Genomic DNA, 24,519 nt, shown 5'->3' with positions numbered 1-24,519 from the left:
TCCTCTTCCCCTCGGTATGGCCCACATCTCCAGAGCCTCCCCACCTCTACACTCCTCAGGAGCCAGCTCTGGAGTGGCCATGTGCCCGTGGTTGCCATGGTGAACTGTTCTTATCCCAACAAAGAGCCAGAACAAATTGGGTTGAGCTCATACATGCACAATCTCTCTCTCTCTCTCTCTCTCTCTCTCTCTCCCTCCCTCCCTCCCCTCTCTCTCTCTCTCCCCTCTCTCTCTCTCTCTCACACACACACACTCCTCCCATACACACAGAAACTCCTTCTGCTCCTTCACATAAGAGTTTGCTTCTCGACGAAAGAGCCATTGAAAGCTGACTTTGAGTGCGCGCTAAATTCAAAGTCCGGGCTGTGCGTAAAACTAGCAAAAACAATCAGAGACTTCCTCTGGGTTAAAGATAACTACGCGTGTGTGACAAACTTTCAAAGTCGTCTAAAATACCTTATAATTTTATAATAGATAATTTGTAGGCTACAGACTGTTAACTTTTTGACCCTGAGCTTTGCGTCAGCGACTCAAATACTGTGGTTTGGGACTTTCCACAACCGATGTTTACGCACAGCTGTTTTTGGTCTTCGTACTAGCATGCCAATGGCTCAAAACACATCCAGGATCCGTTGTCTGTCGCCGTTACCGAAGTGATTTTATATATCAAGGTTGATCAGTGATTGCTGCAGAGTGTGTTTGGTGAGATGGATTGACACTTCCAATGGGTGGAACAGAGCGTCTGTGGTTACTTGCTAGTTTATGTCAGGTAAGGTAAAGGCCTAGACCATTTTATTCCTTTGTAAAGCTATTTCTAGTCAACACCGGTATAAAAAAAAAAAAGCATGGTCATTTTCCTTATCTATTTTTCCAGGTGTATTGTCAGTGTATTTAAGGCACACTTTCCATACAATCTTTCCTCCTCAGGTGGTATTGCTGACCTGTGAACAGCATTCAAACCCTGTTGAGGTTGAACTTGTATTTCACCCCTTCCCTTATGCTCAACATCCAGACAGCTACACAATCACCTGCAGGACTGCAAGTAACCATCTGGTAAGAACACTTAAATGGGGGTAAAATTTTAGTAGTATTCAGGTTCAGCTACATTAGTTTGGATATAGGAGTTGAATTTATTAAGTATGAGAACTGAATATATTCTTCTCACACTTTGTTACAACATCTCTGCAGGTGTACGTGGAGCCCATTGATCACTCAACATGTGCTCCTGACTGCAAGATGTCACTATGGTTGGTTGAGGATCCAAGAGGGTATAACATCACATTTAGAGCCAGCAGGAATGATACCACGCTTGAGGCAAAGACCTTTCACTTCAGTGAGTCCTTGTGCAGAAAAATGGCATACTTTATTCAATGGACTGCATTTATATAGCGTCTCTCTAGTCTTCCGACCACTCAAAGCACTTTACACTACACACCACATTCACACACACATATTCATACGCTGATGGTAGAGGCTGCAATGCAAAGTGAGTGCTTATCAGGAGGAGTTTCTAATCATTCACACACACACACACACCTATGGCACAGCCCTCAGGAGCAATTTGGAGTTCAGTATCTTGCCCAAGGACACTTCGACATGCAGACTGGAGGAGCCAAGGATCGAACTGCCAATCTTCCGATTAGTGGACGACCCGCTCTACCTCCTGAGCCTCAGCCACCCCAGATTAGAGTGCTTCAAACTAACTTTTAAAGTGTGGTATAATGTTTTATGATGTTAACATATCTCTTTTTTTATCTCTACCCTTCCCCTTCTGTATTTATGTCCAATTCCAGTCTTCTTGTCCTCTCTTCATATATACAGCACAACCACTACTGCCGTCCTGACGTGGAAACTCCAGAGGCATCAAAGCCTGTCCACCTTGAGTCTATACAACACTCACACACAATCTGTCACACACAACTTCAACATTAATTCATCAGAGGCAAAGTCCCAGTATGCAGTGAAAGGTCTCCAGCCTGGCACACGTTTCAAGGCCCAAGCTGTGATCACTACATTTGTAAAACACCTCAATATGACCCTGAAGCAGAGACTCAGCTTTGGCATAGAAACAGGTACTGTACATCATAATATGCTGTACCACAAACACATGACCATGACTTGATCATCAACCTTAAAGGATAATTCCTGTTTATTTCAACTTGATGTATTCCCCATAAATGTGGCCATCGTGACCGCGACCTGGGATCTGTGAGTGTGAGTTGATGATGATTTCTGTCTCCAGCTCAATGCCACACTGGCTGGTTGGCCAATGGGAGAAACTGCTACACTGTGAGAAGAGCAGGTTTGGCCTGGAGTGATGCCCAGCACAGCTGCAGAGAACAGGCAGCTGGAAGTCACCTGGTTGACCTAAAGACCCTGGAGGATCTGCTTTTTGTATCTTCTCATCTGCTGAGACACAACACCTTGCTGCTGCTGTGGACTGGACTCAATGACCAGCAGGTAGCCGTATTATAGACACATCAAGTACACAGGAGAATATGCTTTTTTTTCTATTCATCTTATCATTAAAGCTGTAATAAATAATAATGTTGTATTATGACTTTTACTTTGATTATTTTTCCATTTACATTGTCAGATTAGCTAAAGCGTCTTTGAGAATATGCATATTTATACATTATTTAATAGCATTTTCTCACATTTCTATTTCAACCTCATGAATAACTTAATATTTAGTAATTTAAAGAGGGATTTGTCAAGAAAACCTTCTGATTAAATATTTACAAGACAGTGCATGCTTTTTATCCTGTATCCTTAGGAGTTAAGTAGTTGTTCTGTCCTGCATGACTATCAAAATTATGCAGAAAATTAAGTGCAGGACAAGTCATTTGAAAATATCCTGCAGTACATCCAGTGAACTTTTCTACATAAGAATAACAAAGTTTTGCTTACAGAGAATCATGATGGTTTGAGGAAAATGGCCAAAATAGTTTTACTTTTGTGGTGAATCATCAGTCACAAAGGTATTTATACTTGATTTTAATGCCAAAGTAAAATTATACAAGCCATTACTGATGTTCAAATGAGCAGCATGTCAGTGGAGGAGGATTTACTGGAAAACTAGTTTACTGTATAAACAGGAAAATCCCCATGGAAGTAGTTACTCCTTAAAGAGGAGGTTTGTTTTTGATATTATCAAATCTGAAGTTGATGGCGTCTTCCCATGTGTAAAGCCTCTCCTCTGTTAACCCCACAGGAGGAAGGCCAACCTTTCTGGTCGGATGGCTCAGCCTATAACCTGACAAACACTATGATGTCATTACTGCCAGCCAGTCAGACAGACTGTTTTATCCTTCAGAGGAATGCCACAGGACCAGGATACTTTCTCACTCCCTTCTTCTGTAACATCTCCTTACCCTTCATCTGCCAATACGAGAGTAAATAACTTGTGCAATATACCTTCATTACTAAGAGCATTTACATTATTAAGTTATTGTGAAAATATCTCATGTTGAAACTAGCAGAGCAGTTTCATAAAATATCTGTTTTCTAATTGGAATCGCATCAGCCCTTGACCGATGATTTTCTCGATCTCTCTGTCCAAAGCACGTAAACAATTGCATTTGTGAGCACATCTTCACATTTCTAACTCAAGTTATGTTACTCTGCTTCTCCCTCTGCCACAGTCCCTCCAGTCCCTGCCTTTTTCTCCTTTGACCTGGTTCAAGTGACAGAGCAACAGGTAGAGCTTCGCTGGGGTGACCTCTCACCCCTGAACTCACTTAATCCTTCATCTTTTGAGATATTCCTCCAGTATCAAGAAGACACAAGGGGAGAGTTAGGTCAAGATGAAAAGGATAGAAGCAAGAAGTGGGCAGAGGATAAAAAAGGGACCCAGAGAACTATTAAAAAGGTTGTGAAAGTCCCCATCTCCCTCTCCTCTAGAGGGGTAACTGTGGCAGGTTTATCTCCAGGAAGCGTCTACTCTTTCACACTTCAAGCTTGTCACCCTGCCGGTGCCACCTGGAGCTTGGGACAAACACAAACTGCATACACGAGTGAGTCTGCTGACAACCAGCCGTGCTTGTAGGGTACACAAATGGAGCAAAAATAGGCAATATCCTCTGCTAACAGATTTAATTTCACATTTGTTCTCTTTATCACAGGACCTCTTTCTCCACAAAATATCACTACCGGCCCCATAACAGTCTGTCAGATCAGTGTTCACTGGATGCTGCCAGACGCACCATATGTGGCTGGGTGGACATTTGTTGTACATTATGTGGACATGTCTTCAAGACAAGAGAGGATAGTTGGAAAGACCAATATCTCCAGATCATCTCTGGCTGGTGGGTTGCAGTCATATACCGCTGTGATTGGAGGGCTGGAGTCTTACAGGAAATACAGGATTGAAGTTTACACAGTCACCCAGCATGGGATTGAGAGCTGTGGACAGGTGCCTCTGACTGTACAGACAGGTAAATTTTATTTATTTATTTTTTTATCAAGCTTTAGATACCAAAATGTGTTCTATACTTGGTTGCAAATACTGTATGGTATGTGAGTGTTGAGAAAGCTTGACAAGTATTTTAGAGAAAGTTTAAACAATCTATATGATTCATTCAAATATTTGGAAAAACTAAAACGTTTGAAAATTAGAGCAAAACATACAAATGAAAACTTTACTATTACATGATAATCAGGCTTCACTAATTCTCTATGATTGACAGTTTAGATCACCTTATTCATCCAGTACGATACCAAGTCACAATTGGCATTGACTTTCGTTGTGAAGTTAAACCATCACTGTAAATGAATACCGTATTTAGTTCTGGGAGGCCCCACAACCTAATGCCAAAAGTGAGCTGGCAACCCTTCAAAAGAAATGTTGAATATTTCCTGCACAAAAAAGGAATTCAGATAAGAAGTTAAACATCTTAAATGTCACACCAAAAGTCCAGTGAATGGGTTTAGTAGACTTGTCTTTGATTTAATGAATTGTTCTGATGTGATCAAATGGCTGTAATGTGCATTTTTGCATTGTATCTATTGTAAATACAGTTGGCATTAATGGACATATGATCAGCAATTCTGCCAACCAAAGTAGATGAGTTATAAAATTTACAATATGGTTTCAATGATTGTCAAAACTGAAATCATAATCATAATTGTACATAACACAATTATGCATGAGTTGCGTTGACTAAACCAAAACTAAAAAAAATCTTCTATTGTACCTCTCAGCTGTGAAGCCTCCCAGCAGTCTGCTGGTGTTGAGCAAAAGGGGAAACCTGACTGTCTGCTGGACCAGTCCTCTTGAAGACTCTCCAGATTATTATGTCACATCCCACCCTGTCAATAACCCCAGAGCGTCTTCACTGTGGATAAACCAATCCAGTCCTGGTGCACTCTGGGTAAATGAGTCTGTATGTGTTGATTTGGGCAAATTTACTCCAGGTCAGACTTATGACATAGGAGTTGTTGCTCTGAGGGGAAATGACAGGAGTCAGAGGACCAGCATCATGCACACCACAGGTAAAAGAAACAAGATTACAGCCTTTAACCATGTATTGAAAGTACCCATCCCACTGTACAGTAGGTACTCATCCATTGCAAAACTGTCTGTTTTTGTCTGTATGTCTAGATCCAATGCCTGTTCAGGTAGCAGTCCCTCTTTCAGTGGGCACAAACTCTGCACAGCTGTACATCCAGCATCCACAGCTGGGTCTAATTGACGGGGTCAAAGTGTGTTTATGTCCGGGCCTATGTGACCGTGTGTGTGGGGGATTGTGCGGATATACATGTAACTGGCACTCCCTCTCTAGCGCTAGCTATCATATCATAACCCTCAGCAACCTCCGTCCAGGATCAAAATACCAGCTCAGTGTGTACAGCACCAGCCGACAGCAGACGGGACCACCTTACTACACCCACCCTGTTAAAACAAGTGAGTTACTTCTGCTAATGGAAGCTTTCTGCATGCACACGCGCACACATATATGTACTGGACATACTGGTCAGATCACCATTGGCAGCAGACAAATGTAAAAACTTCTTACTTGCTGGTAAGTGCAACAGCATAAACACTAGGTCTCATATTTACTTTAATTAACTCACAACTAAGAAGATCCATTACCAGCCTCCCAAAAGGCCACAACATACACATACACAGCATTTTTCTCTATTGTTGTACCACTTATATTTCACCTAAAGCCCAGTCAATTGAAACCTCTACAGTAGCTGCTTTCATTGAGTGCTTCAGTGAGCGATAAATGGCTGGACAGGAAAACTAAAACAAATAAGATGAAACATTATCTGCCCTCGCCAGTAGCCCTAAATCTAACTGATAAACATGAAAGCACTCAGACAAAAAAATCTGGAGTGTTTTCTGATGCTTTAAAAGTAACAAGAGTAGAGAAGTGTGACTTCTTTCAATTGAGAATGATTTGCAAGTTTAAGACTTCTGCATTTTCGAGAAGGCCAAATGTGTTTTTGTTCACATGATTGCACTACAATAACTATCCTCATCCTGGCATCAATTAAAAGTTTTTTTCTATCTCCTCTCCCTGTTCAGATAACAATTAGTTAGTACAAATTAATCTGCCCCAATGTTGACACCAACACTTCACACTGTACTGTAGAATTATTAGCACTGTAATGTCTTATGATTTCTTTTTTCTTTCACACGACCCCCAAGTGTTTAAAATATCCCCAGCTGAGGCTAATTAGTATTTTGAATATGCTAGCAGAATAATTACAGCACAGTTTGTGTGCTATGGTTCGTGATTTTAGGTCTGGCCCCTCCCAGCAGAGTGAGGGAGGGTGTGGTGACCGATTCATCCATAGAGCTACTTTGGGATCCAGCACAAGGACAAGCTCATAGCTACGAGGTCATCTGCTTCAACTGTGACCATGCACTCATGGTAAACAAACAAACAAACAAAATAATGTATTCAACAGTGCTTTTAGGTTTAAGAAGCAGGTTTACTGAGGCTCATATTTGATTAAGTGCCTGTCAAAGTCTTCTCCCCACTGGAATTACTAATAAGTAGCCTTGAGCAAGGCACTAATCAGTGGTTGCTTCAGGGAAGATCCGTAGTGACCATGTTTTTATGTATAAAACATTAATGTATGCATGTGTATAACCTCCTTCTGCTGGAACTAATGCTGTTACTGTAGGAATTATAATAAGGCTATTAGTGAGCTTCCTTACTCATTTAATTTGTGTCCTACAGGTTCAGAAGGTGTTAAGTGAGAGTGCAGTGTTTTCTGGTCTAACTCCAGGCAGACTCTACCACTTTGCATTACGAACAGAGAAGGAGTCCTTCACCGACAGTTCTCCTGTCACCATCAACATCACTGCAGGTAAACAGACACACACACACACACACACAGGCGAACACTGCTCTATGTTTCTATTCTGATTACTTTTTTTTTTTTTTTTATGCACCAGCTCCCAGCCCAGTGGAGGTGTCTTTTGTCAATAAAACCAGATCATCCATATGCATTAGTTGGAATACAGTCAGCGGTGTGCTTGGCGGATTCATCCTGTCAATTAAAAACAGAACATCCAATCAAGAGCTGATCATTTTTCATCAGGAGTCCAGGTCAGTCTCATTCTTGTCATCAAGTACACAAATTATTACAATTGTATGAGACTGGAATTACAATCAGTAATCAAATTAATCAAAACATTCTTTAATAACAACCTCCTGTGTGTGTTCACAGATTTTACACTTTTGAAGGCCTCACTCCTGGAAGCGAATATACAATAGAAGTGATCAGCACCAGTGGAGAAAGGAAGAGTAAACCTGCTACTATTATCCTCCATACTAGTGAGTAAAAGAAAGACAGCGAGTAGGATCTCAAAATTAATGCAGGAAATAATTAGTCAGAGGAGAACAGAATTATGCAGCACAATTTCAGTGAGTATTCTGTTATATTAAGAAAATAAGAATATTTCAGTAAGAAATACACACAACGAATACCTGGGGAAACTATGAGAGACAAAAAGGAAATCATTTTTGTCTGTATTTGGTTTCAGTCTCAGTCACTACACTGATAACATTCTATTACAATATTGTGTCAGCGTAGGATGGTAGTATGAAATTTTTTCATTTTCAAAATAGAAACAAGTTTTGAAACATAGAGGAGCCAGCCAAAAAGGAAATTATACATGTGTGTCTTTGGCTTCGATATTTGCTTAGATTGCTGTTTCACATTGCTTTTACTATTATAATGCTGATTTTACTTGAATTTTACATGCAAAAAAACTTTAGCGCAGAAAATACTTACTTTAAAGTAAACATACATAATTTAGTTTGGATCACAGTACTCTATCCCCTCCAATATCTCTCCCTGCTGGTTTAAAGTGAACCTATAAAAGTTAAAAGTTCACTTCATGCCTTATTACCCAGAGTAAGTCTTGATTATGTGTCATGTGATCCTGTCTCCAGTCCCAGAGGTGCCACAGGAAGTGGTTCTTGCGGAGCAGGTAGTGACGTCTGTGTTTGTTACCTGGAGAGCACCACCAGGACAGGTGGAGGGGTACAAGGTAGGACATCCATCCAGTGACACCCAACAATCACAGAAGCAGAGACGGGCATATAGGTTGTTACGCCGTAGTAACTTCCAGACAGATGTGCATAATGATGTAATTTGTCTGACACACACATTACTCAAAATTATTTTTTTCAAGGACAAAGGAGGCCACATGTGTCAGGTTCTGCACTCACCTGTTGGTAACCTAGCAACTGCCGTCGGCACACCACAGATTGAGTTTCCAACCCTTTAAATATGTATGAATCTCCGGAGGGGCAAGGCCAGGAAGAATGACCAAGCACATTACATGCACATATCATGCAAACCCATATTCACTGAAATAAATGAGAGATATTGGTAGATGTACTGCACAGTACCTAAAACAGAAAGGTCTCTTGTTTTCACTCACAGTATCTGAAAATTTTTTTAAATCCCTGAAAAGGACTCTGAAGATTTCTTATTGTTTTTCCCAGCTTGTTTTTGGCCTGCTGACCGTGGACAGAAAATCATGGATAGAGGTGCTTGTCCAGGGCACAAGTTATGAGATCAGGGATTTGATCCCAGGGTCAGACTACAGCATCAGTATTCATAGTGTGCTGGGCTCAGACACCAGTCAAGGAGTCCGCAGAGACTTCAGCACACGTAAGAGACACACTATATATACAGGAACACACACACACACACAGAACTACGCTTTTCAAGATATAAAAAGCTGTTAGTGCCTCCTTCATCAGAACATAATACCCTCATGACGAAATAATTAAATTGTTGCCTAAATTATGAAAACTGCCGTGGTAAAATTGTAAAATCTTGTCCAGGCCCAGCAGGTTTATGTGCCCTTCATTTGGGTGATGTCAACATTTCCTCTATCTCTGTGAGCTGGGACAGTGCATTTGGTGAGTTTGACTTCCACAGAGTCACAGTAGCCAACACCTCGGTCACAAACACACTTACCATACCCAAGGAAGAGCAGGCTGTCGTGGTTACAGGGCTGGTGGACGGCTGCAGCTACAATGTGAGCGCTGAAAGGGTGAGAGGACTGACAGCGGGGAGCGCGGCCTTTTTGACTATAACCACAGGTAGACGACATCACAAGGGCTGCACTGGTCATCACCCCATTATTTTCAGCTGGCCTGATCGCCTCTCTATTAACTTACAGGAACTTTCACCACCTCTCTGACTTTATTTCTCCCTCTCCTGTCCTCCATGAGTGCCATCCCGTGTACGAGGAGTCCGTGTCGTCAATGTGTCTGCACGTGCATTCTCACTATGTTGGGAGCAGGCAGTTGGGTGTGTGGATCATTACCAAGTGAATCTGCTACCTAACCAGGGAAAAGTCACAGTGCACCCTGCACGTGATGGATACATTCAGGTAGATACACCTTTACAAACCATTCTCAATCAAACATACGCTGCTTGGCTACTGTAACAAGGTTTTTTTTTTTATTTACACTTGGACAACAAGACAGTACAATTCACCTAAATACATTTTTGTAATTTTATCAAGGTGAGAGGAGGATGGCATTGTAGAGCTCTGGACTAATAGCTGTGTTATTATTCTAAATGTACAACTTACACGCGCGCACTCTCCTCCCATTCAACCAAGTCCCACCCCATACCGGCTCTTCCCGGCTGCCAGGTGTCAGATACCCCCCAAAATGTAACCTTACACACCACACACACACACACAGAGAGAGAGAGAGAGAGAGAGAGAGAGGGAGAGAGAGAGAGAGCGAGAGAGCACAGAGTTGAGTAATAGATCTCATTATTTATTAAGTTGGCCTCATGAGCTCAACTCTGAATCATTCATTTGTTTAAGCAGCTCTCCCTAGAGAGCGAGAGAGACCAGAGGGAGAGAATTAGCCTCGTGCTAATCAAAAGACCCACTGCCCTCCCCAGCTAACCACGAAAAGTTTGGACTACCTCAAGACCAAGATCTGTTATTATCCAATTCCTGGTTGACTAACCTTGTGACCTTTACTCATGCCACTAACCAGCTTCTAGTCATTCCAGTTCAGCTCAGTGGATTACCTGTTGACCACTACTAACGTTTGTACACTAACTGTGGATGCAGCTCTACTGGCGAGGCCTCTAACCTGCTGTGACTAAACTAAAGCTAACTCTGCTACCCAGCATGGCCTTCTTCTCACTCATCTCGCTGCTCACACTCTGCATGGGACAGGTACACTCACAGGTAAGAATTGAGCACTCACTATCAGGTATTGCTGTGCATGTAGGTGTTAACACACTTCATGTATACACAGAACATTTTTGTTTCTCAGATATATAAATAAGTACACTTGGAGCCAAATGAATTGAAAAGTATATACGGTATGTGTAGAGGATGTGCACACACAGATGCAGAAAGTGCTTGGTCATATTTCGGGGAGGTCACATAAGGTATGAGTGTTACACATTGTTACCCAGCATGCTGATGTACCAGGTGCAAACACACACTTAAGCACCCTGTTCATCTGTCTCACAGATAATTACACTTACAATTTCATTTAATCCATTTAATCTTTTATCCAAAGCGACATACATCTGAGAGTTGATACAACACAAGCAAGGATCTAGTCAGGAGAGAACAATGCCAGTAAGTGCCATAAAGCTAAGTTTGAGTCCGATAGGATGCAGATACCAACAGGCAGTGCACATAGGCAATGCATAGAGTGCATAGAAAAAGACTGATTTTTTTTTTCAGCCCATCAAGTGCAGAGGTGTTCACAAAAGAGCTGGGTCTTTAGCACTTTCTTAAAGATTGAGAGGGACTCTGTGAATCGGATGGAGTTTGGTAACTTGTTCCACCACTGGAAAACCACAGAAGAGAAGAGTCTGGCTAGCGACTTAGGGCCCTGTTGTGGTGGTGGTACCAGGCGCCTTTCATTGGCAGAGTGTCAGGGTTTTGAATTTGATGCCGGCAGCAACTGGGACCCAGTGGAAGAATATGAACAGTGGGGTGAGGTGCTGTTTTAGGCTGGTTGAAGACCAGCCGTGCCGTCGTGTTCTGGATCATCTGCAGAGGTTTGAATGTACATGCAGGCCTGTGTCAGGAGTAGTAAAGAGTTGCAGTAGTCAATGCATGATATTACAAGAGCCTATACCAGGGGTTATGCTGCATGCTCAGACAGGTAGGGTGTGTTCTTCCTGATGTTGTACAGGGCCAATTAACACGACTGTGCAATTGAGGCCATGTAAACCTTAAAACATTAGTTAGCCATCAATCAAGATATCCAAGTTTCAGGCAGGCTTTGTGGGCATGAGTTGGGTTGATTGGAGCTGGATACTGATCTGTTGTTGTATAGAGGGACTGGCTGGGATGACAAGGAGCTTGTTATATAGCATAAACATATGTAGCACAACATATAAAGATGCAAACAAGCAGGAACAAGCTGTCACCTTGACAACCACCCAACTATATATTAATACAGATGGTTGAGTGTGTAAGGCTTCTCTTCAAACAGAGTTGTGGTGTATCAGGCATTGCATAAACTAAAATACCAGAAGTCTGCGTGCCTTTAGGGTTGTTGCAGATTTTTACATAGTAGTTTAGCTTTAGATTTTTTATTTAAGGCAATTTATAAAAAGATTTTTAAGGAGATTTTTAAGGAATACTGTGGGTACAATTAGATGCTTGCTAATATGACATTTGATAATATGTTCTATATCAGTGACCCCCCCCCTCCCCCCCACTGAACCACTGATCTACAGTATATTACTGATGAGCTTGTTGTGTGTATGTGTGTGTGTTGTGACCAGGTGTTTGTGTTTTTCTGTTTTCACAGGCCAATGTGGTCAGTGTCAGTCCAGGGACACAATACACTGTCACAGTCACAGCAGTGTCCTCCTCCAATTTCAGCCCTGGAGTCAGCCGCATGATCAATACTAACGACAGTGGTGAGATGTGCACATGCACACACTGTTTTGTTTTGTTCTTGTTTGTTTGGGTCATGTTTTGGGGTGATAAAGTCTCTTATGCCCTCTGCTGTTTAAATTAGTCCCTGTATAGCACATACAGTACACACACTGAGGAAAAGGAATTAGTGTGTGTATGTGTGTGTGTGTCGGACAGGGGTAATACTCCCTTCCCTGTTTAATTCCTCTTAGGTAACTTAAGCCTGGGCTTTTGAACCGCAGGATGAATGGGTCTGCAGTGAATGTCAGTGAAATGCCACTGCTGTGTGAGGCCTTATTCATCAGAGTTCGGCCTAAGACACACTCACTCACACACACACTAACACAAACGCTCCAAGGATCAGTCCACAACAACACTGTTCTTCAAATGGTGTTGCTAATGCAGTCTGTTGGCTTCTGATATACAGAATTTGTTATTAATCAAATGATGTGTAATGAATTTCTGGTTATTGATGGTATTGTACACTGTAGATAAACTGAAAGTATTGAAATGAAAGACTCGGGGAATCTCCACCTTACACATACACTTCCTCCCCTCCAGTTCCTGGTCCACCTTCAGGACTAGAAGGAGAGGCCGTGGGCTCTAATGGTATTTTGCTCTCCTGGATCATGCCATCTGATGCCAAAAATATTGACGGATATGTCATCAGGTAGTTCTTCATTGGTTTTCTTGGAAGACTGTGATTGAGCATTTATTTCAATCTATTTGGGTCAATGCAGATTGTGTGTCTCAAGTTCAAGAGAGCTCTATTGTCATTGTCTCTGACAAAAAAATTGCTGTTGCAACGGCCAATCAGATGCTAAGACATCATGAGATAATGAAAATGTCAAATATATTACCAACAAATATGTTTAATTGTCAAATTTAAGAAAGAACATCAATAAATAAAGGAAAGAATTACCAGTAGATACACATCAATTATAAATACTAAATATCATAAATTAATGTCACAATGTGTTGTAAAATATACATTTTGTGTAACAGTTTGTAAACTCTGTGTGCTTGGTTTCTATGCACGTTCAAGCCTCTATGTTTGTAGTTGTATTGATCACACTGAGACATGCGTTTCCATGGTTCCATTTTATGTGCAATTTTGCATCTGAATCTAATAGGATTTAAATCATAATGTGCCTTTAGTGTTGCTTAAACCTCTTCATCCAGCTCCATACTGTTTATAAATGTATGACATGTTAAGGAGACGATGATCTCAAGAATTGATTTCTTCCTGTAGGTACAAGGAGGTGTGTCCCTACCCCGACCCTTCCTTCACACAGGTGACCAAGTACCTGGACATACCAGAGACTCTGCTCACTGACTTCACATCAGGCTCTACGTACCACATTCAGGTAGCGTACACATAGAAGAGCCCACTCTCCATTCATATTACTTCTTATAACATGACTAGTACATATTCTTAGAAAGTGTCTTCTTGAATTATCATGTGGATGTGCCTAGCTAACACAGATCCAACAGGACAGGGCTATTCTCTTGATCTGGCTGAATACTGGTAATTGATCCTGATTGCATTATTAATCAGGTAAACAGATCTATGGATGAGCCACGGCTCTTTCCACTGTCTGTTCTCACTGAGCTTGAATGTGATCGTGCTTATTAGTTTTCAGAATTCATTAACCCATGATGACCTTCATACAAATGGACTCTGAGAGACTGACACACTCAGAGATTATACCTGCACATACTGTATTTGTGTGTGTGTGTGTGTGTGTGTGTGTGTGTGTGTGTGTGTATCATATTACTACATCTCACCTGTGAGTTTGTTAGCTCACTAACCTGTGTACAGAGCTCCGTCTTTGATCTGTATAGCTGGGCAGGCTAAAAAGGTTCTGTGCATGTTACTGTTACCTTAGCAGTAAAATGACACATACTGCTTTGCACACTGAAACATAAACATCCATCTATTATTTATTCATTTCTTTCAGCGAACAGAAAGAAATGACAACAGAGGGAGTTTATTTCTCCTGTTTCTCCATCATGTTTTAAGAAAGCTCTAAAATCAGTCAGAATAAAGTATTTTTGATGCAAATGCAGAAACCTACTCTGCCCTGTCTTGATTCAAGGTACTAAATCTAATTTCTAGAAAATTCCTGAAACAAGAGAAACTGCACTGTAAAGCTTACTAGCAGATGCTTTTCTTGTTTTAAGTCTCAACAGCTGACTATGAGACACATTAACATATGAAAACCTATTTTTATAGTGTAATTGTTGTAGTCAAAGACCTCTAAACTACATTTGTGGTGATTTTCAGGGGATAGAAAAAATATCACGAACACTGGTACAATCTAATCCATTATAGTAGCCCCCAGAGAACCATTATCACTGTATGTGAAGCATGAAATGCACAGAGTGGCATTTTTATGCTGCTCAGAGGTTGTTATATAGCATTTCATTATGATAAATTGTACCTACTTTTTTGCATAAGACTGCACTGTACAGGTGTTTTGTCTGCTCTCTATACATTCTCTTCTCAAACGTACTTACATACCACTCTGTAAGCTGACATTTTTCTGCAATTATTGGCATTGGGAAATCATTTTTAACAATTTAGACAAAATAAGAAATGCTTGGTGGTAAAGCTTAAAACAAAGCTGTTTTTCTTTTTTTTTCCTGACAAGTTGTCATTTATTAAATATTCAGCATTTTTTCATCAGTATAACAAAGTAAAGTAAGCAACAGCTGAACATAGATGTTTTTTCCACCAGGTAATCCCACTTGCTTGCCATTTCTTTTTTTTCCTTTATTATTAACTGATTTTTCATTTATTCTATTTTAATCATTAAAAAAACATGTAGGCAGGATTTCAGAGATCTGGAACCAGACCAATTACCATAAACTGATCTCTTTATACTGGTTCCCCATCAAATTCAGGATCCAATTCGAGATCCTCATGATAAGTTTCAGAGCTCTGCTATCTACATTCGAGATCTACAGTGTCCTTATATTACCAGCCGGTCTTTAAAATGGTCCTCTGATTAGAATTTGTTGATTGTTCCAGGCTGAAAACTAAAGCAGACTGTGCCTTTAAAATCGTGGCTCCTAAACTTTGGAACTCTAATATCTGTGGACACTGTGGACACCTTTAAAAAGCAGCTTTAGACCTACTGTTTTATATTTACCTTTGAGTAGTTTTACTTATTAATTTTTATCTCTATATCTATATTTTCTTGCAATTACTTCTATATTGTGTCTCTATTTTGTGTCTTTCTTTTGTCTGTTATTGTGAAGCACTTTGCGACATCTGAACTAGAAAGGTGCTATATCAATAAATTTACAGGTTCCAGTGATTGTGTTGTTATCTGTTTACATAATGTTGACATACTCTGTGTATAGTGTTGTATCATTGTGGCTCCTGTGTCACTGGGATCACTAAATCACCTCTAACAGTGTGTTGTTCCAGTTCCTCATGCCTGAGATTAGAACATAATCAGGATCTGATGACTGCCCTATTGACAGGAACATGAATTAATCATTATAAGTAATACCTAGCAACTCTCTCTCTCTCTCTCTCTCTCTCTGTGTGTGTAGGTAGCAGCCATATCCCCAGCTGGCATAGGAGCATTCAGCAAATCTTTATACATAAAGACTGCTGAGTCCCGTAGGTATCCGTGCACAAGCACACCCTTGCATTCTGATCTCAAAATCTAAGATAAATGTATTGTATATAGATGTGTTTGTATATTCATGTGTGTGTGTGTGCTCCATGCAGCCCCTGGCCTGGTGACCAACCTCACTGCATTTGCCCAGAATCACACCTTCGTCATGGTCACCTGGTTCCTGCCACACCGCATCAATGGCCTCATCACAAAGTTTGCAGTCAAGGCTAAACATGCTCGCACAGGGCAGACAGTCCGCATACTGGAGGTCAATGCAGAGGACATAATGACTGGAGCGCTGCCTCACTGCAATGTACTACTTTATACTGTCACACTCTGTCTTCCAAACTGAACTGTTATTATGAAATAGTGTATACTTTTTCTATACTCTCTCTTTAAAAGAAAATCTATTATAGCCTCATTAATGAAATGCTACCAAATCACAAGGGTAACAATCCAAAATCATTTTTTTCTCATGTACTTTTCCTTCTTGTCCTTGTGTGTATGTTTTGTATGTCTAGGACGCAGCTGATATTCTATCTCGTGCGACTCTCAGTCCCTTGGAGATAACGGCATCATCTCCACCCATCACCCTCTCCGCCGTGCCCCCTGCAGCCTCCTGGAGTGTGCCCATATCAGTAGGAGTTGATCAGTTGCGACCTTACACTGCCTATCTCTTTGAGGTTTCAGCCTTCACCTCCGATGGAGAAGGACAGATAGCTTCCACCATGGTCCGCATGCCAGAATCAGGTGTGGAAAAAGAAGCAAACCAGGCCCTAGGTTTTCTTTGATTTGTGCATTAGAAGGTTATGAGCACATATATTGCACATGTGAAAAAAATGATTTCTTTGTGTTTGTTTATGGCAGCCCCAGAAGACCCGCCACAAAACTTCTCCATATTGAATATGACGTCTAGATCAATCTCTGTGTCCTGGAACTCTCCAAACATTATCACGGGAAAATTCACTTACACGCTCTATCTTTATGGGCCTACAGGTCATTAAATATTGACTCAAGAGCACACTCACATGCACACATAAGCACACTCAAACTGACAGAAATGCACACAATTGTTTTTTTCTTCTTTTGCCCAGGATATTTGTATGAGAACAGTACAGGAGACACGCGGTTTGCTTTTACTGGTTTGACTCCTTACACAAGGTACACAGTCGCTGTCCGAGCCAGAGCTGCTGGAGAAGTGGGTCCAGCGGCACAAGAAGATGTTATTACACCTGCTGAAGGTAAAAACACTTGTGAAGTAATGTACTAATGCTTCTCTTTTTGCTTTTTAAACATAGAATTGTAACTTAACACTTAACTCAAATAAACTTAACTTAGTTTAGTTTATTTGACATTTCATCATTGTGGACATTAAATCAAACACAACTACAGAAATGTCACACAAATAAGTTCAATAAGTTTTTATTGTGGTCCTTGATATAAACATAACAAGGATGCAAGAGTCCAGGTGACTGAGCGACATCATACTACCAACAAAACCTTAACATAATGCGCAATATTTGTACATGTGTATAGATGTATTTTATGTACCTCTATGTCTTCCTCTGTTTCTATCTTTGTGTGTGAAGCACCCAGTGCAGTGCAGGACCTGATGGCAATAGCTGAGGATTCGGTTTCAATCCGTGTGAGTTGGAAAAGCCCCGCCCAGCGTAATGGTCCGATCATCCAGTACAGACTGCTGGTGCTGGTTGATGAAACTCTACTGCAAGACATCACCCTCACATCAGAACCAGTAAGCCCCCTTATATTTTTCCCATCACAGCTCAGTACTGTTAAAAAATTGCCCTCAACTGTCACTGAACTTGTTCTGTTGAAAACATTGGATTATATTGGACTGTAAACTCTTCCACTTACTTATTGTACATATTAAAGAAAAGTGCTCTCTAAAGTCCAGAGATTTTCAGGAACACCTGTTCAATTCATTACAATTGCCCTCCAAGAAAACCCATGTGAATCTTAAAATGCCCATTTCAAAGAGGCATTGATTAAACTCTGCAGTGATTTTCAGGTTGTATCATCACCCCTTTGCAATGTAATGTAATCCAAATTGAAAACACCACCACAGCCTCACAAATAACCACAGAGTTTAATGGTACTCTCGACACTTTCTATGAACAACAGCTGAGTATAGTAATCATTTGGATTATGAGACATTTTAAAAATAATCTTAATATGCAACCTGTAAATCATGTCTATTGTCGACTGATGTCTACTTGCAACCATGGAGATATTCAAGTAGACGTGGTTTTGTAGGCTGATGAGCCAAAATGGTTGTTTACACTCCACCCATGGCATTAACTATAAGAAATGAAAAACTACACTCAGAATATTTTTTTTCTTCCCTCAGAGTGCAAATACAACTGATGTGTACAAAAGGTCCCTTTCTCCTGAGCTACATAACAGTCCAGGGCGACGTAAGAGAACTGTTGAGCTCAGTCTGATCACATCTCCGCCGACTTTCACTGCCACTGTGTCTGACCGCGCACAGCCCACTGATGTGACTGCTTCCACCCTCACACACTCTGGACTTACAAGTGCTGACCAGAGTACTAACACTGACGCTCAACCCAGCATGGACTTTAATCCTACTGCTGACCCCACGGCCACCGAGAAGTCGGGAAAAAGTTACACTTCTGCTTCACACGCTAATAGCGCAAATATTCAATCTTCTGACCCTACAGTCTTTGGGACCTCTGCGTTTTCTCTGACCTCTGTGCCACCTGCTACGCTTCCACCCTGGCTGACTAAGCAAACACATGCTAGGGATATGACCTCTGACTCGTCCCCCTTGGGGCTGACCCCAAGCCAGGTCCGCTTGTCCACACGTGATGCATCAGTTACAGGACACCTTTCAACACGCAGCGCAACAGGTTCTGGTACAACAGGTGGGAGAGTGTAATCTGTAAACACTGCTTTGCTTAACTTCCTGCAGTCTTTACTTTGCACAATTCACAGACTCTTATAAGACAATTATCTGTTCAGATTCTTATGAATCCTGTGTCCACATCTATATCCATCTGTGTTTGCATTCATACTGCAGGTGTGACAGTGAGAGAGGAGGTGATGGATGTTTTGTCTGAGGAGTTGTCTTACCTGGTGTCGGATCTGAATCCCTTCACCGAGTACACGTTCAGGGTCGCTGCTTCCACGACTGTGGGGGAGGGCCCTGCCACAGATATCACTGAGAAGACCAGAGAGCAGGGTGGGTGGTCCCAGGCCACTTGTAAAAATCACTAGCTATGAGAAACTAAGAAGAAAAAAGTATCTTAAAGTGTTCTAATTGCAATTGAACTGCAGCTGAACTGAGTCTTTGTACTTTCAAACTTTGTTTAGAATTTCATTTTCTATAATAATGTCTTGTGATGAATGTGTCGTTTAGTCCCCAGCTCTGTGCTTGATGTCTCCTACCAAAACATCAGCTCCACCTCCATACTTGTGAGCTGGGTCCCACCGCTCAATCCCAATGGACGGATCACACATTACACTGTCTATGGCCTCAAAATGCACAGTGATCAGGCCCTGAAGTGGGTTACTAACACTACCAGTAAACTGATAACAGGTAGGGTATGCACACTCATGGACTGACAAATTCACATTTTCTACACAGTTCCATGCAGTCGTAATACTCATTATAATTACTATAATACAGTTGTGTTACTAAATATTTTTTCTTCTGTTCTAATGTAGATTTGGACAAGTATACTGCTTATAAGCTACGTGTGGCTGCATCTACAGCTGTGGGAGAGAGCTCTCTGTCTGAGGAAGATGACATCTTTGTTTTCACCTTAGAAGACGGTGTGTACTGACAAACACAACAAACACAACGTTAGATAATGTATGACTGAAAACAATGGTAGTAAATCTGTTGTGGATTAAAAGCTGTTTCACCTTGTTGAATTTTTGCTGGTGCCCAGCATGTTTATTTGATCAAATTTACTATGTAGTTACTGAATTACCAATATTTAATTTGATGCCAGATCAGTTAGATTATTTGATTGTATTGCCGTTGATGACATTCAATAACATTTTATTCGGTGAAAGATAATTTTTAACTTCCACTTATACTGCATATGAACTCTTTTGGGACTTCTCCTGTCCATCTCGTCCTCAGAACCGGACTCCCCCCCTGTAAACCTCACTGTGATAGACACCAGCCCCACCACTGCCACAGTGGTCTGGTCTTCACCAGAGAAGGCCAACGGGGTGATCCAACATTACATGGTCCTGTATGAAAATGAATCGTATTCTGCTTTTAAGAACACTTCCTCTAACAGAGTCACCCTGATGAACCTGAAGCCATTCTCCTATTACAACGTGTCTGTGATGGCGTACACGCGTTACGGCAACGGAAACCAAACATCAGACACTTTATACCTATTGTCTGGAGAGGATGGTGCGTTAATGGATGCAACAGCCACAATAAATACACAAATATGATAACAATTCATATCATCATCAATAAAGCTGCATCCTCTTGTGTTTATTCCTTCTCCAGTCCCAGGTAGTCCTCCGTACAACCTCTCCTTTGAGTCAGTCAGTCCCAGTGAGGTGAATGTGACCTGGCAGCCTCCTCTGGTGCCTAATGGGATAATTACCCACTACAGCCTGGAGCTTTGGAATTCCAGTCACTACCTTAACCTCACCTCCCCAACCAACTACCTCCACATCACGCACCTGAGGAAGTATGCACACTACCGAGTCATGGTGCAGGCACACACACGTGTCGGGCCGGGAAACTACAGCAGCGAGCCGCTCAACATCACCACACTGGAGGATGGTGAGAAGCAAGGGTGGGGACAGAGGAAAGAAAAAAAGAGGGTTTGTTTTCACTTCCAGGAGACTGTACGATTGCATCATGACTGAGTTCGAAGGGGCATCTGATTAAATCTTACTTTCCTCTTGTCTTTTCCTCCTCGGTTACATGTCTCTGTTTCAGCTCATGCTAATGGTTTTACATTACAGGTACTCCATTCCACGTGCTACTCGTGCCTCCCATCAGGACTGAGAAGTCCAAACAGAATCATCACAACTAACCATTTATTCATTTTAGGCCAATATTCTGTTTCTCGCTGGTATGCTCCTGTGGGTCTTCTGAGTTCCTGATTTGTTGCAATTCTTTTTTAATCACTCTTAATTGGTTCACTTTCTCCCTTGATGGGTGTTACACCTGTTTGTGTTACTGTACTTGTAAGTTTTTCTCCGGCATCTCAGCTCCAGATACACCTCCTCAGTTCCTCCGCACCAGGAAGCTGTCAGACTATGAAGTTGAGTTGTCATGGCAACCACCACTTGAAGCCAATTCAGACATACTCTACTATATTGTCAGAGTTTGGTGAGTTTTTAAATTTACTCAACAGTCCCCATTTGGATCAAATAGATTTAAAAAGAAAACGGAACACAATGCGACATTAATGGCTGCTCTCTTTGTCAGGAATGAAACAACGGAGCTGTGGCAGAATGTAACAGAGACATCTGTGGTTATTAATGTGGACTCAGAAAGTCGTTACAATGCCTCTGTCTCCTGTTGGACTAGACTGGGAGATGGAGGAGTGCTGGTATACATCAGCTTTACCACCACAGATGCAGGTGCTAGAGAGTTTTTTGGCAGCTAACTTTATTATCCTCACATCCAAAATGTTTATTCACCATGCTTACTTATAATGTTTTTTTCTCTTCCTGAATATCTGTCTGTGTGTCTTTTGTGTCTGGCTTTCAGAGCCATTTGACCCCCCACAGAATGTGACTTTTGCAAATGTGACCGCCTCCTCTGTCACCTTGCTGTGGCACCCACCAACCGAGCCCAATGGAATCATTGTACGCTACACCATTTACTACAGCGACAATAACACTGTGACTGAGCAGGTGAGACGCATATAGAATATACATTCAGGTGACATTTCTCCTCAGCTCTATGAAGCATTCTAGTGTCCTTCAGGTCCACGTTTTGGTTTTACAGTCAGCAACTCTACTGTTTTGCTTCTGTGTCTTTGCTTTCATTGACCTTGTTTTCCAGTTGCTGCAGAGAGCTGTTTTCAGCTAAAAAGCTCTGATAAAGTCACTTTACACTGCATAACTAATCAGACAAAGTTAGCAACAAGCTGGTGAACTGCTGAAGAACTGGTGGAGACTACACAGAAGCCAAAAGGAGAGTGAATATTGGACTTACATTCATCAGATGAACCCAGACATGACTCCAAATGAATGCTAATGCCATGCCTGCTGGATGTATAAATAGCTAAGTAATACTGATAACTAGTAACTAATTGCCTACATGCCGTATCAACTTTATGAGGTGATACAATGTCAGTGTTGTGTTTACAACTTATTTCCCTACCTCTAAGTAGCAAAAAAAGAAAATTGCTCTTAAAAAATGCATAAATGAGTGGAGAAACATAACAAATGCAGAAACTTTCTGGTGGCTCATGATGGACCAACACCTTGTTAAGACACTTTATTGTAGTATTTCCTTTAATTTGTTCTAATGTGTGAAAGTAACCCCCGTCACTCTTTTTCCTCCATAGAGGGTTCCCGTTTCAGACTTACCTGTCCCTGGCTCTCATGATTCAGCCCTCTCCCACACTCTGACTGGGCTGATTGGGGGCACTAACTACACCATATGGATGACCTCCAGCACTGTACAGGGGGACGGAGGGGTCCAGAGCGAGCCAATAACCTTGTTCTTACCTGAGGACGGTCAGTCAGACACACACACACTTAAACACAAGTATACATACACCAACTGAAATTAGACAAAGTGAATAAATACACATAAAATGCCACACGTTAAGCCAAATAATTATTATATACTCAGATTCAGTTTCTCACTGGATGGCAGATCTGCACACTTTTTTCAAAACTCTTTAATTTCAAATGAAAATTACATAAAAACTCTGCGATTAAAGATGGTAACTTTCAGCCTGTTAGTGAAAGGAGATAACTGTCAGTCTAGCAAACTGGCTCTATTTTTGTCCGCCTGTGACACTGTTCCTTGAAGACAACCAGTTTGTGTTTCCTTTTACTAAGCACGACGAAAGTTGTGAAGTATTAGAAACATTGAGAAAAAATAGGAAAGAGAGAGCAGAACCGTTGACATGACGTGCTTTGATAAGTTCATCTTGTGCTCATGCTACAGTTGCATTGTTGCGATGGATACCAACATTTGCATGTACGCATATAATATGTAGTTGTGCACGTGTCTTTCTGATATCCTCAAGGAGAGAATGAAGTGTATATAAAATTGATATCTTTGTTTTTATGTGATTTTGGGAAAAATGGTGCAGACAGCCGCCATAGTAGATGTAGTCACATAAAGTACATATTTGTGTGTAGTGATTTTGTTTTCTCGTTAACATTTTGCTCGTTAAGTATTCTCTGTCTCTGATTGATAACTGCTCATACTGACTCTGTATCTCTACCTGTGCTCTAGCTGCTCCACTCTCAGCCAAGCACCGGACCTCCAGGGCACCTTATCTCTCCCGCACAGCCAAGCCCAGCTGGGGGTCACACCCCTGGGCTCAGACCCACACACACACACCTGGCCCCTCACATCCACTCATTCATCTTATGGATCTCTCAAGTTTTATCTCCCCTTTTCCCCTTCATCTCCCCCCTTTTTCTACACTGTATACTATGCTGCTTTGTGCATTCTGACTGAGTTATTTTCAGATGATGAACAGTAAACACAGGTGTGAACAGGATGAGTATTTTCTCTTCAGCCTCTTTCAATCCCAAGGTTTTCAGTATGTGAGTTTCCCTCCTGAATGCCTGAATGTTTTTGAATCGGCTGATAATTTTTTAGGATACTGTCTCTTTGACTGTCTGCTGTTCTATTTTATTTTGCTGTGTTTCTTTTTTGCTGAAGTGTTTTCATGCCATATTTTTCCACTTGACGTGCTGTTGTTGAGTGTGTTCATTACGACAATGCTGCCAATGATTATGACAGTGCTTGTGACACATGGTGATAATGATGATGATACCAATTGGTGTGCTGCTCATTTGAGTATGGTTGATTTATGCCCTTATTTACTGACTCACAGTAAAATGAACTCAAATCAAAGTGTTGTCACTGGTAGTTAATAATAGTAACCACCTGTCTCCTTTTCCAGTGCCAAGTGACTCAGTGCACAACCTGACGGCTCAGATCTTCAGCTCCACTGCCATCATTATCAGCTGGGACCCTCCCCTGGAGCCGAATGGCCGTCCCCACTATCTGCTCACCTTGCAGGAAGCTGGCATCCCCCCAAACTTGCCCAACCAAGCACCCTCAGCTCTCAACAAGACGATCAAGCATATCACCAACGACAATGTCTTCCTATTCACCAAACTCAGGAAATATTTTCCTTATGTGCTGACTGTTACCCCGGCAACTGGAGCTGGCCCTGCCTACAACCATACCAGCACAATGTACCTGAGAACGGATGATGATGGTGAGTTTATGAACACAAACATGCACTTATGAAGTATGGTTCATGT

General features: G+C 41.5%; 1 protein-coding gene across 1 annotated transcript in view; it reads left to right on the top strand.

Moving 5' to 3' along the window:
- The first annotated feature begins 234 nt into the window (after window positions 1-234).
- ptprq (protein tyrosine phosphatase receptor type Q) overlaps window positions 235-24,519 on the top strand; it is a 37,940-nt gene continuing 13,655 nt past the window's right edge. Inside the window, exons 1-38 of the mRNA XM_067589641.1 lie at window positions 235-769; window positions 928-1,053; window positions 1,189-1,333; window positions 1,794-2,072; window positions 2,243-2,460; window positions 3,215-3,395; window positions 3,645-4,016; window positions 4,125-4,436; window positions 5,203-5,493; window positions 5,603-5,905; window positions 6,751-6,881; window positions 7,194-7,323; window positions 7,412-7,565; window positions 7,687-7,793; window positions 8,415-8,512; window positions 8,973-9,141; window positions 9,318-9,578; window positions 9,711-9,871; window positions 12,285-12,396; window positions 12,956-13,064; window positions 13,647-13,761; window positions 15,959-16,028; window positions 16,140-16,339; window positions 16,548-16,776; window positions 16,894-17,022; window positions 17,121-17,267; window positions 17,616-17,779; window positions 18,395-18,932; window positions 19,088-19,249; window positions 19,427-19,606; window positions 19,735-19,842; window positions 20,159-20,440; window positions 20,543-20,824; window positions 21,259-21,379; window positions 21,479-21,633; window positions 21,764-21,909; window positions 22,569-22,740; window positions 24,153-24,473. Of these exons, the coding sequence (XP_067445742.1) occupies window positions 725-769; window positions 928-1,053; window positions 1,189-1,333; window positions 1,794-2,072; window positions 2,243-2,460; window positions 3,215-3,395; window positions 3,645-4,016; window positions 4,125-4,436; window positions 5,203-5,493; window positions 5,603-5,905; window positions 6,751-6,881; window positions 7,194-7,323; window positions 7,412-7,565; window positions 7,687-7,793; window positions 8,415-8,512; window positions 8,973-9,141; window positions 9,318-9,578; window positions 9,711-9,871; window positions 12,285-12,396; window positions 12,956-13,064; window positions 13,647-13,761; window positions 15,959-16,028; window positions 16,140-16,339; window positions 16,548-16,776; window positions 16,894-17,022; window positions 17,121-17,267; window positions 17,616-17,779; window positions 18,395-18,932; window positions 19,088-19,249; window positions 19,427-19,606; window positions 19,735-19,842; window positions 20,159-20,440; window positions 20,543-20,824; window positions 21,259-21,379; window positions 21,479-21,633; window positions 21,764-21,909; window positions 22,569-22,740; window positions 24,153-24,473 (7,225 nt within the window). The 5' untranslated portion in view covers window positions 235-724. The remainder of the gene's footprint in view (window positions 770-927; window positions 1,054-1,188; window positions 1,334-1,793; window positions 2,073-2,242; window positions 2,461-3,214; window positions 3,396-3,644; window positions 4,017-4,124; window positions 4,437-5,202; window positions 5,494-5,602; window positions 5,906-6,750; window positions 6,882-7,193; window positions 7,324-7,411; window positions 7,566-7,686; window positions 7,794-8,414; window positions 8,513-8,972; window positions 9,142-9,317; window positions 9,579-9,710; window positions 9,872-12,284; window positions 12,397-12,955; window positions 13,065-13,646; window positions 13,762-15,958; window positions 16,029-16,139; window positions 16,340-16,547; window positions 16,777-16,893; window positions 17,023-17,120; window positions 17,268-17,615; window positions 17,780-18,394; window positions 18,933-19,087; window positions 19,250-19,426; window positions 19,607-19,734; window positions 19,843-20,158; window positions 20,441-20,542; window positions 20,825-21,258; window positions 21,380-21,478; window positions 21,634-21,763; window positions 21,910-22,568; window positions 22,741-24,152; window positions 24,474-24,519) is intronic.

This window comes from Thunnus thynnus, chromosome 5, assembly GCF_963924715.1.
Source record: "Thunnus thynnus chromosome 5, fThuThy2.1, whole genome shotgun sequence".
NCBI lineage: Eukaryota > Metazoa > Chordata > Actinopteri > Scombriformes > Scombridae > Thunnus > Thunnus thynnus.
Note: the sequence above shows the minus strand (reverse complement) of the source record. Positions and strands in the feature narration are given on the sequence as shown.